General features: G+C 42.1%; 1 protein-coding gene across 1 annotated transcript in view; it reads left to right on the top strand.

Annotated features, from left to right (window-relative positions):
* FMNL2 (formin like 2) overlaps positions 1-16,023 on the top strand; it is a 318,406-nt gene that overhangs the window by 259,013 nt on the left and 43,370 nt on the right. The window contains exon 9 of the mRNA XM_015559808.1: positions 1,884-1,977. Within this exon, the coding sequence (XP_015415294.1) occupies positions 1,884-1,977 (94 nt within the window). The remainder of the gene's footprint in view (positions 1-1,883; positions 1,978-16,023) is intronic.

Here is a 16,023-nt window from a genome sequence, read left to right on the forward strand (position 1 = left end):
CAACACCAAAAAAGTTAGAGTTTGGAAATTTGCAAGTGTGACTCTTTGAAATAAGATTACCAGTAGACTCCTTGCTGTGTAGACCAGCTGAGTGAGATTCTTACATGTGGCAGAGTCGAGCAACTGGTGACAATTCCAGCCCTTCTCTCTTCTCTTTAAGCTTTCATTCCTTTTGGGACCTAGTTCTCAGCATCCTTGCAAATTTAGCAAAATTTGGTGGAGAGCATGAGGTTGCCAGGTTGCCAGTCCTCATACAGACTTACCAGGTATTGCCGAAAGCTAACTAGAACCATGATCCCTTGTCCACACTTCACTTGCAATATTTAGATCTGTAGCTTTTATTACCAAAAGTGAAACACAAACAAAACAATAATTGTGCTTGCAGATTTGTTTTGTTAATCCTCACCTGAGGATATTTTTTTCCATTGATTTTTAAAGAGAGGGAGGGAGAAGGGGGGTGGAAGGAGAGAGAGAGAGAGAGAGAGAGAGACATAGATGTGAGAGACACATCAATTGGTTGCCTCCCACACCCACCCCAAATGGGGTGGGCCAGAAATCAAACTTGCAGCCCAGGTATACGCCCTTGATTGGAAATCGAACCCATGACCCTGCCCTGTGGGAGCTGACACTCTTATTCACTGAACCATACCAGCCAGGGCCAGATTTCACTTTATATTCACTTTCCTATAAAGGCCGGTGCCCCATATTATTCACATGACAGATTACTTCTGGAAGCCTGCCTTCATCAGTTTATTTTAGCTATTCTAACATGTTTTACATTCTGGTGAGGCCCTCTGCATTTGAAATGTGTTATTCCCCTTTATCAGACACCTCTGTGTAAAATACCTATCTGAAAACTGTTAATTCAAGTAAAGAAATCTGGTTATAAATTAGATCCTTTCTGATCTGGAATGCAATGCAAAGCAAGAAGTCCTATTTAGATGTTAATATTATGGCTTCAAACTTCCCCGGGTTAAAGCTTTTGTAACTTCATGGTTGCTTCTTTAGTTTACAAGAATCCCAAGTAGTCATGCTTCTGTGTCCCTGTCTTACCCCACGGGAAGTCACTATTCATCTTAGTTAAGATAACTGACGCTGTGGGTTATCAGAATGGTCTTTGTTTAGAGGTCAGTAATAGATTTTATTCCAGAAAATGGTGAAACACTGAAGTCATCTTAAGATGAAGAAACAGTGCTATCCTTGACATTGTATTAAGGAGCTTGGAATGTATCTCTAGGTTCTCCTAAAAATATTTCAGATGGAGTTTTATTTTCTTTCCTTGAGTTACAGAAAATATTCTCATATTAGTAGAGCTGAAATCCAGATCCTTTCACACCTCCTGCAGAGGAAGAAGAAAGGATGGAAACTTGCATTGTCGCAGGGGATTTTTCTGGCGCCATGTGCAAATTAGCAGATGTGAAATGTAGGGCATTAATTTCAATCGATTTTGAACTTTCTTGGCAAATGTTATGTCTCTGATTCTAAAACCAGAGACAATATTTAACAGTGAGTTGTTTTCTTGAATATTCCCAAGTTTCCTCTTGTCTTTAGATCACTAATAAACCTTTTCAACCACACTGTACTGAGTCATCTGATGATGGGACTAAAAGATGAATCTTTCCAGAATTAATTTTCATTAGTGAGTAATTTGTAACTTAGAGAGTGGGAAACATGCCTTCCAAATTTGCTACCCTAGATAAATCACATATTCTAGAGATAGGTAAAGGTTTAAATATGTACTTTAGTGTAAGTATACCTTATAAAAGTTTACAAAGCATACAGACAAATATTTTATTATATTGATCTTGGATGCCAGGAACAGCTGATTCATCTTGTCACATTCACTGACTCGTGGTTTTTTCTTTTTCTTCTTGTTTTGACAGAACAAAAGCCCTTGTGTTAGAACTGTTGGCAGCCGTTTGTCTTGTCAGAGGCGGGCATGAAATCATTTTATCAGCATTTGACAACTTTAAGGAGGTAGGATACTTTTCAGTTTTAAAAAGAATCCTCATGCAAACATCTTACGTTTGGACATCTTTGAATAGAATGATTTAATTTTTTTATTCATTCTAGGGTGTAAGGGGTATAATAGTTACTTTTCTAAGACGTCAGTGAGCGGGTAGCAATGAACTTAGTCTACATAGCTTAAGTGGAATGGTGTCTCATATCCAAGAAAAGTTAAAAACTATTTGCAGTACTCATTTTCCTTTGGAGAACAGGGCATAGGCAGTTTGAAAACAGGTTTTATTAAATGTATGTGGTTTTCATTATGGTTGATACTTGAGCATCCACCATGTAAATTTCATGAACTCATTCATCATAGTTCTTTTCCTCAAATCATATGTATTGTCATTACTTTGCTGGATGCTATGAAAAACTTATCACATATATATATAGACACTGATGTTAGCAGCTAGTAATCTTAAACAGGTGATGCTTTCCCAGGAAAACAATAAACCAATGGATATGCATCATTGACCATGGGAATTAAATGACGGCAAAAGAAGAAACAATTACGTATGAATAATAGGACACTAAGGGTTCCGGGCCAAAGTACCAAGACCTCAAAACTGGAATAATAGCCAGTTTCCCTTAGTGGCGGTGTGCAGCATTACAGAGCCAAGGATAGTGCCTGTTGGGTCCCCTGGAATGTGCCCCACATCTGAGGCTGCTTTGAGGGGAGACATTACAAAGTAATTGAAGGCACTTGGAGCCCCAGCTTACCAGGTTACCATGGGACCGTGAGCCAAGCTGTGCCTTTTCTGTCAATCCCATTCGACTCCAGACGCTTCTGGATTAATACCCAGAAGCTAGATTACAATCCAGATATCAGGGGACTTCCGTACTCTCTCCCATCTTTCCTGGGAGCCTCTGGAGTAGAACCCAGCTAGGATTTATTGAGGGCCTGCGATAGGCCAGGGGCTGTGCCTGGTACACACAGGAAATCACTGGATTCTGTACGAACATCTGTGAGACAAATACTAATATCTCCCTGTTATAAAAGAATAAGCTAAGATTCCAATGCATGTTGGCCCGGGGTCCCATGCCAGGTGAGGGACAGAGCCAGGATCGGGGTTTGGTGCGCCTTATTTTGAACTTCCTTTCGGGTGATATTTGGGCCCAGTTCTGTGTGGATCTCCTGAGGGAAACGCTGAGTTAGACAGGACCTTGGGGCCCTTCCCCCCATCTTGCCCCCTTTGAATATATGAAAAGAGCAAGTCTTTTTCATGTCAAAAGCACGTACTATACAGTTATCAGTGAGCCTTGTTATAAAATGAGCTATATAATGAGCATTATACTGCAGGCCACATGATGTCCTAAAATTATGAAGGTATAGAATCAGTATTAATTAAATTCAGTAATTTATGAGGGGAATGTTAATTTTGCTTTCTCTTAGGTTAGGTAGAATGCCTTTCTTATGCATAGTAGGCTCACAAATACTTGCAGAATTGAGTTTTAGCTGTCAGGTGTCAGAATCATTTATGACTTAGGCATTTAGGGTGTAGTGTATACTTAGATGGGAAAAAAAAGTAATCCTCTAAATCTAATAACTGGCTAGTCTCGATGAGAACTAATTAATTTTGACTTCGAAATTTTAGAGCTTTAACTAAAATCTGCCTCTTTTCTATAATTACTTGTAAGTGAGTAATGGTGGGTGTTTCAAGTTCTGATTTTCCTTGGGCTGGCATTTGCATCTACAAGAAGCTGTGCCATGTGGGAGAAGGGACAAGGACAGAGCTGGCTCTGTGTGCGCTCTTGGCCTGCATTAACCTCAAGCCATGGTGCGCATGTGGCCAGACCAAGCAAAGGAATTATTCTCATCGCCATGAATGAGGACAGGGCAGGAGCCTGTCCCTGAAAACTTCCTTGTGACCTTCCTTGATAAGTCACAAGAGCATCATCCTATTTACCTTTTCAGTGTTAGGGTAAAAACAGTGTTTTTGTGCTGACCTTTTTTAATGTAATACCACTCACAGCCCAGTCTTTTAAATCTCTGCCTGTTTTTGTTTTCTTTTATTCCCATCTTTATGTGAGTGGATGTTTTTCCCCTCAAACATCATAGTGAAGGGTGTGTTCTGTAATCTTTTTAGCCAAAATGTCATTGGAATCTTCTGGGTTTAGGGTGGTTTGGGAGCCAGCTGTTCCTGATTAGGAAAAGTTGTCCTATGATCTCAGACGCCTGTGTAAGTAGGGTTTTGGTCAGTGAGTAATACCTATTGAGCTGCCCCTGGCAGAGAGAGCACCATGCCAGGTACCAGGAGACCAGGGAGTGGGCCAGAGGAGTCTTTGCCCTCAAGAAATATCTAGTAAGTTGGGATTCCATTCATTGCCTTCAGAGGGGTGATCCCTGTTTTTACAGTGGGGAATGGGGTATCAGGCATCAGTATTCATTTTTGCATAAAGTATATGCATTAGAGGGGGTTGGGGCCTATGCCTGATGTTACTAAGCACCTCAATGTATATGATGATAAATGAGTTGTAATTACATAGATTCAGATGGCAGACTTGTACTAATCATGGTTTGTGACATACCTGACCATGTGAGTGTAGCAAGTAGATGAAAACTAAACTGTTGTCAGCTGTTAATTTCTCTTTGAATTCTATTCTCTTTCATTGTTTTTCAAATGGAATTAAAGCATCTGGTTTTGGTGTTGAAGCATCTCCTTATGAAAATGTATGGTCCTGAATTGAGGACCAGGGTGAGAACAAGGAGTTATGTTTGTTTTCATTGGCTAGTTTATCCACATGGCAAACATATCACCATCTTCCCTAAAAGGGTACGTTCTTAGTTGCATGGCAATATATATTTTTGAGCGTTTGGCCTGGCAGGTAGGGAAAAAAGACATTTGGAAGGCATAGTCATTCTTTCAGTGTTTGCATTAGTTCAGGATCTTGTCTGCAAGAAGGAGAAACTGACTCTCCCGTGCAGAGGAAAGGGTTGGTTGGGGGATGTGGAGAAACAGGCCTGGAAAATGGGCAGGTGCTCCTCCAATGTGGCTGGACTCCCATGCTGTGCCTCGATGTCCAGCCACCATGAAACTATTTGGGATCCTGGTCATGCTTTCTCTTCTCTCTCAAATGGTATGGACCATGGCTAGCAATCTGCTGGGTCATGAAACTGCACTTACTGGTTAAGGACATCAACTGGAGAGTTATAAGTCCCATATTTAATCCAATTTCCTTAGGAACCTTGACCTTGATCTCTTCAACTTTCTTGGTCTTCCTACTTTTTTCCATTATATCCTTTGATATATCTGAGAAATTGTCTCTGGAAAAAAAGATACTCCCATTTGAAATCAGAGGGAAAAAGTCCCAAGGCCCCATAGACTCTGCAACAGAATAGCCTCCTATGACAGTAATAACACCCTCTGAGGGCTCTGCGCTACCAGCTCCCCCAGGCTGCTGGGACGTGCACCTGGAATTCATCAGGATTCCAGATCGATTATAACTGTGTTCTCATCTGCTTCCAACATGACAGCATCTGGCTCTCACGAGTCGGTTGAGGCCGGAGTTTGGTTATTAAAACCCCAACTCCTTCCCCCTCTGACCTTCCAGGATCGATGGATGGAGCCCTGGGAAGTGAGTCACTCAAGGCCACCAGCGCTCTTGTGCACGGCCCTCTTGGCAGCATCCATTATTATTTTCGCCTCTTGCTAGAAGGCTTCCTCAGAAAGCTGATGTGGTTTAGCTACTGGGCATCTGAAAGCACTTGTGCTTCACATTATTAAGTTGATTTAAGAAAGCCTGTCAGGTTTTATTTACAGTGGACCCAATTGGGCAGGAAGGAGAGCAGACATTTTGGTGCCCTTCCAGCATCCCTCTGAGTTTAATCCCAGCTAATCTAACCTCTTGAATATTTGTGGGTGTAGCGTTATAAATCCAGCACAAGACCAGCCGGGTAATTCCTTCAGTGGTAAAATTTTCAACATGGAGGGAAGGGTCCTCCCCCCCACCCCCCCAGTCTCTCATTGAACTATGAGCAATGTATTCTCTCAATCTCAAACTAGGGAGCTACCGTCCTAGAGCATGTGTATATTTCACTGTATCAGGCCAGAATTAGATTAAATTAATTCACTGAGGCTCTTCACTAGCCAGTCCGTCTTCCTAGGATCAGGAAGCAAAGTCACAGTAATGATTTTTTGGACTGTTTATTAACTATTGTTGTTATTGCTTGTGCATAATAAATCACCCCAAACTTAGTTTTATTAGGCTCCTAGATTCTGTGGGTCAGGAAGTCAGGCGGGGCATGGCAGGGATGATTGTCCTGGCAGATCTGATCGTCTGGAGGCAGGAATTCATTTGAAAGTGGCTTCACTCATCTGTCTAATTTCTGGGCTGTGATGACTCAAAGGCTGAACTCAGTGGTGGATGGAGCCTGTCAGCCACGATGTCTCCACGTAGAACTCCACGTGGCTGCAGCTTCTCATAGATCACAGCTGGCTTCCCGGAAGGAGTGAGCAGGGAAGCGCATCATCCGGAGAGCAGGCATTTAAAGGGACAGAAGTTGAAATATCTTCTGCATCAGTCTCAGGAGACATCCGTGTCACTTCTGCTGCAATCTGTTGCTTACAAGTGAATCACTAAGGTGAACCCAGATGCAAAGGGAAGGTAATGACCTCACTTCTTATGATGGAGTGTGAGGGCCACAGTGCAGAAGAACATGGGTGGGAGAGACTGCTGTGGTTATTTTGGAAAAAACAATTCACCTCAATAACTTTTAAGAACATTTTATGTATTGATTTCAAAGAAGGAGCGGGAGAGGGGGAGGAAAGAGAGAGAAACATCTGTTTCTTGTTCCACTTACTTATGCATTTATTGGTTGATTCTTGTATGTTCCTTGACCGGGGATCGAACCTGCAACATTGGCGTATCAGGACGATGCTCCAACCCAGTGGTTCTCAACCTTCTGGCCCTTTAAATACAGTTCCTCATGTTGTGACCCAACCATAAAATTATTTTCGTTGCTACTTCATAACTGTAATGTTGCTACTGTTATGAATCATAATGTAAATATCTGATATGCAGGATGGTCTTAGGCGACCCCTATGAAAGGGGTACCGCCAAAGGGGTCGCGGCCCACAGGTTGAGAATCGCTGCTAACCAAATGAGCTTCCCAGCCAGGGCAGCTCAATAACTTTTTGAGAAACACTAATATATCTCTAGTTGGTCCTCTTCTATTGTCTCTCTCTTCTTCACTTAACCCAATACTTGGCTTTATACTAGTAAACTTTTTCATTAGTGGTAGAAAGGCTACTCCTTCCTTCAAGCCAGTGTCCTATGGGCTGACTATTTTAACAGCTTTTCCAGAGGAGGAAGCCTCTGTTTACATAGGATTTCCGAGCCCCTGGTAATGAACTAGTTATTTCTTTGGCATCTGTGTCTTTATCGTCTAGTAAGGAAGTGGAGGCTGCTGATCATTAAGGGATGAGTCATGCTCACTTACTGGAAACATTTTTATGAGCATTGCATGCCCCTGTGTGTCTGAAACACTGATAAACACTTGAAAGAAGAAAATGAGTAAGACATAGGCCCTACCTTTAAGAAAGAGCATCCCAGGTCTAGTTAAGGAAATGTGAATATTTTACCAGTTATAGTACTAGGCTCTATAACGATGAATGCCAGTGCATTGCAAGGAGGAGGAACAGCTAAGTAAGAGGAAGTAGAGGAAGCAGGGCAGATGGGATAGGAGCTCTCAAAGGACGTTTTCTATTGGCATGTGTGCCTGAGCCAAGTTTAGGATGGAGAAGGTATGTTAGTTCTCAATCATTGCTGTAATAAGTTGCCACAAACTTAGTGGCTTAAAACACTTTTTTTTCATGTCTGCAAAGTAACGTTATTACTTTACACATCTGTTGGTCAGATATATAAAATTAGTCAACAGGGTGGCATTCTTCTAGGGAATCCATCTCCTTGCCTTTCAGTTTCTAGAAGGTGCTAGCATTCTTTGGCTTGTGGCCCCTTCTCTGACCCTCATTCTCTGGGCACCTTCCCTTAATAACCATTGAGATTACATTGGGCCCACCTAGATAATCCAAGATAACCTCCCCATCTCAGGAGTCTTAATCATATCTGAGAAGTCCTTCTTATATGTAAGGTAAAGATGTCATTTTATACAAAGAAGGTGGCAACTTACTAAAGCTTCAAGGACTTTAGTTTGCCTTGCATCTTCAGTCTTAAAAAGGTGAGACAGGGCCCTGGCTGGTCTTGCTCAGTGGTTAGAGCATTGGCCCATGCACCACAGGGTTGCAAGTTCAATTCCCATTTAAGGGCACAGACCTGGGTTGCAAATTAGATCCCTGGCCCCAGTTGGGGTGCATTGGGGGGCATGTGGGAGGCAACCAATCGATCTCTTTCACATTGATGTTTCTCTCTCCCCCTCCCTCCCTCCTTTCCACTCTCTCTGAAAAGCAATGGAAAAAAAATATTCTTGGGTGAAGGTTAACATAAATTAATAAATCCTATATAATAAAAGGGTAATATGCAAATTGACCCTAACAGCAGAATGACTGGGAATGACTGGTCACTATGACACACACTGACCACAAGGGGGCATATGCTCAATGCAGGAGCTCAGCCACAAGTCAGGCTGACGGCTGGCAGCACAGCGGTGGTGGCGGGAGCCTCTCCTGCCTCCTCAGCAGCACTAAGGATGTCCGACTGCAGCTTAGGCCTGGCTCCTGCTGGCAAGTGAACATCCCCTGTGGGCTCCTGGGCTGCCAGAGGGATGTCTGACTGCCAGCTTAGGCCTGATTCCCCAGGGAGTGGGCCTAAGCCAGCAGGTGGACATCCCCCGAGGGGTCCCAGACTGGGAGAGGGCACAGGCCAGGCTGAGGGACCCCCCCGCCGAAAGTGCACAAATTTTTGTGCGCCGGGCCTCTAGTAGATAAATAAATAAAAGGTGAGATAGAAATTTAGGGGCAGATCAGGGAAAAACCTCATTGCATATTCCAAAGTCTTCATGTTGCCAGGTAGCCTACAGTTAGCAAGGGGCAGCAGTAGAACATGTGTTTCCCAGTCTTCTCCAAGCATTAACTGTTTAGGTCAACTGTCTTGGTTGGTAAAGAAATAGTTGTTATATTTTTCTCCAAAAGTCAGTTGGCACTGAGCTCAGCATGAGGTCACTCTGATAGAACAGGGTGTGGTCAGGGTCTGAGATTGGTTTCAGAAGTTTTGCCATTCATACTTCTCATTCCGTGGGCCTCTGCTTTCATTGACAGTCATCTGCTCCCTCAGCTGCTGTATTCATTCACTTCTAACATCCTCAGGACTTTCCTTTCATGGGCCATGGCAGTGGGGGGCGGGGGCGGGGGAGCTTCAAAATACAAGAAAAAGAAAGAGAAAGTGCAAGAGGACAGTGGTAGGCGGGACAGATGAGATTGTTGTGGTCACTGGCGAATGTTTGTAGAGATGCTCTGCTTTTCATCCCGACTTTAATCAGACCCTCCATTCTCTCTACAAGCCTGCATGAATTTTTTAGAGCAGTGAGCCTAGTTTTCTATTTATTCATAGCAGCCACTTAAAAAAATAACACGCAGGGTGTTGCTTGCTTGTTATTTTTACTCGTGTAAAAATGCCATTTCTAAATCCTGTGCCCTTGGCCAACTGTAAGGCAGTTGGCATGTGTGCCCTTACTTCATATTTTGGGAAGATAATGAAAGACCTCAAGGAAAAGCAGTGGGTGCTGTGCGTCACTGTAGTACCTCCTGGAATCTAAACCGGCTGGCGGAGGTCCCAGGCATGGAGCCTCCACGTGGGCACTGTTGCCCTGACGGTAAGGTGTTGCTATGGTTGTAAGGTGCATAAGGGTGCTGGGAAGCACTCGCTGTGAGTTGATGAGGGGACTGGAGTTGGAACTCTTAGCTGCGGCAGTATCGTCACCAACTCCAACAACGGTTACAACAACGGGAGGTTTTCAGTGGCCGTGCTGGAATTCATGTCTGCACAGTAATGTTAAAGGTCTATTTTAAGGTCACCTTGGTTTCTTTTTCCTGTATGAACTGCCTCCCTATTCTGTTTCTCCCTCACTGCACCCTGACTTGAATAGTAAGGATCTTTTTTAAAACATATCTTGGGACTTAGCACATTGTGGACGGATCACGAGAATTCTCGCTACATATCACACAGTGTTTTACAAAGTATTATACTTTAAAAAGATACTAGCTTGTAAGAACATGTAATAAATAATTTCAAAATGCAATGGGTATTTAACTTTAAAGCGTGCCTTTAACATTTATGTAAAACGTTTTTTGTACTCATTCAATAGGAAAGTATCTGGCCACTGGGTAAAGCTAGCAATAAAACTACTGGTCCCCAATGTGTTAAGTATACTTAAATATTCCTTTTTTTAAAAAAAAATTTAAAGTCTCACCCAAGGACACGATTTTATTGATTTTAGAGAGAGAGGAAGGGGGAGAGAGAGAGAAACATCAATAGGCTGCCTCCGGTACACACCCTGAACAGGGACTGAACCTGTGACCTGTGCACAGGATGACACTCCCACCAACCAAGTCACACCAGTCAGGGCTACTTTAGTTTTCTGTATTTATTCAATTTCAAAGTAAAAATAGAAATCATTGTTTTAAAACGTTAAATAATTCTGGATTATAGGTTATGTTAGTGGTCATCAAGTCCAGTGCTAGGCAATGGCTAAGCCCCAGACCCAGGGCTATAGTAACCATCCCATTAGATAAGCCTCTAGGTACAAATAGAGCTGTTACAATAGCAAAATGCTTATTTAGATATGTTAACTAGGAAAAGAATAAGATAAATCATATATATGTCATATATATGTACATATACATATATAATATATGTGTCTATATTGTAACAGCATAAAGATGTACTTCTGCATAGTAACAGGCCCTCCCTAAATTAGCGAAAGGGTTTGGAGTGGTGGGGTTGCTTCTGTTTTGTGTGTGTGTGTTTACTTCTGTTGCTTGTAATGTTTGAGGAGTAACATCATGCCTCACACGGCTAAATGTCCCTATTGTGTGGGGTGAGATTTTTCCTTCTAGTCGAGTTTCATATGACTAGCTTTCTCTTGTCTTCTCTAAAGAAGCTCAGTTGTTTTTGTGTAACATGTCTCCAAAAATAAAGGCCCTGGTCTAAGAATGAAATACTTAGATTTCATTCACAACGGTTCATTTAACTCTGAACCGTTTATTCAGAGTTAAACAAAACCAAAATTCTTTGGAACTTCTAAGGAGGGATTGGGCAAATGTATTTCTTACCATGGAAAAAGCACTGTTCTAAGATCAGGACAATTTGACAGAAAATAAAAGGTCTGACAAAACTTCTTGTCTCACAAAAGTTTATATTGCCCCGAGAAAGATAGGGCTGGCTTTAGTAGATATTTAATTAAGGATCCAATGTCTGATATGTTAGCAACAAGAAGACCGTAATTCAAAACTACAAGAATTATGCTTATATTTTATTTTTATTCTCTATTATAATTTAAACTAAAGTTTTAGGTGTTACTGCCAGTGACTATGCTTGTTGAGCTTGGTTTCCTATGTGAGTCAAGTTCAGATTTCATTTGAATTTTAAATACTTGTAAAACATAAGCACATTTTTATTTATTCAGGCTTCATAGCCAATACATAAGGGTTTTGCTTGGTTGGTTTATTTTAAACTAGAAAATAGTCATCTTTAGAAAGAAAACATGAGCAAAGCTCATGAATCTATTTTATTTTATTATTTTATTTTATTTTGTTTTATTTTATTTTATTTTATTTATTTTATTTTAGGTTGTAAGAATTAGCCAGTAACTTTATTATGTCATGTGTACAAAATAGGCTTATACATTTATAGACACAGAAAGGCCATTGTTATTGTTTGCTGGGTGTCAACAGGGTAGTGTATGTTACTTTAATTCTGAGATCTACCCTCAGAATAAGGAAAGAGATTCAGAGTAAATAGGCCTACTGACACATTAGTAAATGGCAACCTTGTGATTTTTACACAGATCCATTTAACTCCAAGGCTCATAGTCAACCTTATATAACATGCTATCTATCACATACCAAACACTTTTTACACCTGTTCATACACACCCTCAATTTTCTACCAAAAAGTAGACCAATTGGAATAGTTTTATGGATTGGGTGGATTATTGGGGTGTTTGAAGTTATTAGTAAAATTCAGAACAGAACTGCACTGTTTGTTAAGGCCCAGAGAGAGAGGCTAGGTCTTGAACAGAATTATAAAGGAAGGAAGAGACTTAACTTGGTTGGCAGAGGGAATTCTGGGAACAGAAGAAGAGACTGGCATGAAATCTGTCTCAGAGCAGCATAAGCCAGAATAAACGTGCTGGCTGACAAGAAAAAACATCTGCCTGGGACCCTTGTTATGAAGTAAAGCTCAGGATGATTAAGCCGCTGAGAAAGTAATAGTGAGAGACTTGAAACTTGTGATAAAACAAAATCTCAACTGGAAGACTGATAAAAGTAGGAGGGAAAAGAGAGCAACTAACAATAAGAAAGTAGTTAACAGTTTATAAAGTGCTTTTATATCTATTCCACTTGATTCTATGGAAATCTAAGGAGGATATTTTATGTAATTATAAGTTTCTGCTTTGCATAAAATACTTTATTATTTATTTACGTATATTTTTTATTCTTCTTTTAATTTTTTTTGCATAAAGTACTTGAAGGAAATGCAGGAGTTTAGAAAATAGCTATTTCGGGTGGTAAGTGACTGGGGCCTGGATCAGGTTTGTTGCCATGACAATGGATACGAAAATTGAAGAAAAGTCAGTGAGAGATGGGATGAATATGGGGACGGACATAAAAGGAGAATAAGAATCGAGTCAAATCCTATACATTTAATTACAAAGAAAGTAGCACAACCACGATGAACAAATACAATCTGGGAAATTTTTTTCAGTTGAAGAAAATAAGCTTTTTTAAAAAATTAAATTTATATTTTTCAGTGGTGATAGAGTTCTGAAGACCATGAAGAGAGAACAGGCTTACACAGAGGTGATTAGGGAGCGTGTGTGTGTGTGTGTGTGTGTGTGTGTGTGCGCGCGCGCGTGATCCAAGTAGAAAAGGGGATTGTCACTAAGGAGGGGAACTCACAGGGGCACCCATCTGGAAGAATAAGGAGCCAGGCTAGTATGGGTGAGGAGGATGCTCGGAAGAGACCAGCACACAACACAAAGAATAGTCCAGAGGATGAGAGGGTACCAGGAGGGTCTGGTATCTTATGGTGCAAGTTCCTGCGTTAGGTGGCAAGCTAGTCAGATGGTCTCTCTATACCTTTCAAGTCTACAGTTTTATGTTTCTGCATAAAATTCTGTCTACACGTGCCTGGGTGTATGCTATGTATTATGCATATATGTTCAAATAGTTCCATCTGAAAGGGTTTTAGTGTTTCTTTGACTGCAGGTATAAAAACCTAGATATTGAAATGATAGGTCCAAAAATTTACAAACAAGGACAAAAAGGAATGGTCCAAGGCCAGCTGGTAGACTAATAACAAGTTTAAAATAAAAATAGGTCGCTGTGATTTTTAGCCTCCGTGGTGACTTCCGTTCCCGGTTCCCTTTATAACCACCCGGAAATGGCCGTCTCCGTCTCTGAACCCACGTCTCATTTTTAAAAACCTGCAAGGTGTCAAGGGAGCCTGCTGCTGCCTCAGCCAGAAAGTGAGCTGCCTGTGCTGGGCTCACGGTCGGCACCTGCCACCAGGAAGGCCTGTGCGTGGAAGTGTCTCGGGCTTGTGCAGTGTTTGAAAGGCTGAGCTCTGGAGTCACTATTCAGGTCATTCAGTTCCCAGCTCCTCCATCACATCCTGCTCCAGCCCCAGACTCTGTTCTGCTCACTGTTCAGTGCCATTCTTTATTGCTTTCACCGCAGTGGTGCATGTGGCCCCGGCCCAGCTCTTCCATTCTCTGTGTCAATCTGCCAAGGCTATATAGTCATACTTAGATTTCATTCACAACAATTGACTGAAATACTCGGTAGAGGAAAATGGCTCCGCAGTTCCCAATTATGGTCTCACCATCACTGTCAGTCACCCCTCCTCCTACAGCTGAGCCCCGACGGGACTTTCCCCCTCAGCTCTGCGTCACTGGAGACTGGAAATGGCCAATTGTGGTAACATGAGCTATGGCTCTGGTTTGTGGCAGCAGTTTGGTTGGGGCCGTGGAAAATGAGGGCTCCTTTCCCACCAGTAAATGAACCAGCCACACATGTGGTATCCCACATTTACTGGTCCACCGCTAAGGACAACACTGAATTTTCCATGTTGAAGCATTTTCCAGGAATAGGGGTAGTAAGCCTAGGAGATAGTGTAGTCTATGTGGTAGGCAAGGACACGTTTAGTCCTTTGGAAAAAGATGATGATCTTTGTGTTGTTTGCATATTTGTTCTCAGTTGCTTAATAGCATGAAGTGTCAGGCATTCCAGGATGTGTCTGTTGACCTGGGTGAATTCACTGATTCTGACTCTCCCTGAACTCTGGGGCACACATATCCTGTGGACCACATGGGAAAGAACTGTATCTGCCATGCGCTCATGTTTCTGCTTGGAATCTAATGTTCACTTGGCTTTAGGAAAAGAATGTCTAGCCTTGTAATGAGCTTCCCTGGGACAGAGGTGGGCACAACCCTGGTCTTGTTAGACACGAGAGGGGAAGCGGGGGGAGTCTAATTGATGGGGGGGGCTCCTTTCTGCATAGGGAAACCTGATCTGTCTCTGAATGGTGTGACTTAATCTCCGTGGAGAGATAGCAGGTGGTTGGTCATTATATGATGAGGTTGACTCCCCAACATCTTGCGAGAAATTTTACTACTTCAAGTTTTGCTTCTTCAACTTTTGGATTCTAAGACTTTATCATCTTTGTAGAATAAAGAGGTGATTCTGTAATCTAGTAGTTCTCAAACCTTTGGCCCCAGGACCCCTTTTTACCCTCTTAAAAATTACCAAAGACCCCCGTCCCCCAAAAGTTTTTGTTATGTAGGTTAAGTATTGGTATTTACCATATTAGAAATTAAATAAAATTTTGATAAACCTACTTATTTCCTTAAATATAACATAATAAATGTCAATGTTAACTGTTTCTATAGAAATTACCTATTTTCTAAAACCAAAAGTAAAATAATCAGGGAGAAGAGCGGCTTAGTCATCTTCAGCTGCCATAACGAATTACCATACACTGGATGGCTTGCATAATGGAAACTTGTCTTCTCTCGTTATGGAGGCTGATGCTTGGGTTCTCCTCCTGGCTTTCTGATGGCCGCCTCTCACTGTGTGCTCAGACGGCCTTTCCTCTGCATGTGTGTGTAGACAGAGATCCCTCTTTTTCTTCTCAAAGGCCACCAATCCCATTGGTTAAGAACCCAAACCGATGGCCTCACTTAGCTTTACTTACCTCCTATTTCCAAATACAGTTGAATTGAGGGTTAGGGCTTTCACATGAATTTTGTGGAGACACAGTTCAATCCATAAGAGTAGCACATGCTATATTTTTGTACATCTTTTAAAGCTTACATTAATAAAAGAGAGCTGCATGCTCATATCTGCTTCTGCATTTAGTCCCTTGTGTTGCTTTGGTTGAAATAGTTGAAAGTCCAGCTCCACACAAGTATGCAGATGGAAAGGAAGTATTTGAACAGCATTTTCAAGTAATAGAGGGTGTTTTTGATACTGTACTATACAAACACAGGGCAGGTAGTAGTTTCTTAAAGATTAGTTGCAAAGTGGAATCTGAAACCATATTAATGAACTTCTTGTATTCTGTTATATTAGAGGCCCGGTGCACAGATTCGTGGAGTCCCTTAGCATGGCCTGCAGGGATCAGGCCAAAACCGCCAGTACAACACCACTTGCCGCTCCCACTCATCCTGGTCCTGGACGCCTGCCGTGGGCTCGCCAGCCATGAGCCCTGTGTCTGGTGCCCGTTGGTCAGCTGAGCAGTGTTCCCGCTGTGGGAGGGCACTGACCACCAGGGGGCAGCTCCTGTGTTGAGCGTCTGCCCCTTGGTGGTCAGTGCATGTCATAGCTACTGGTCGACCAGTCG

The sequence above is a fragment of the Myotis davidii genome, unplaced genomic scaffold, assembly GCF_000327345.1.
Source record: "Myotis davidii unplaced genomic scaffold, ASM32734v1 scaffold753, whole genome shotgun sequence".
Lineage (NCBI taxonomy): Eukaryota > Metazoa > Chordata > Mammalia > Chiroptera > Vespertilionidae > Myotis > Myotis davidii.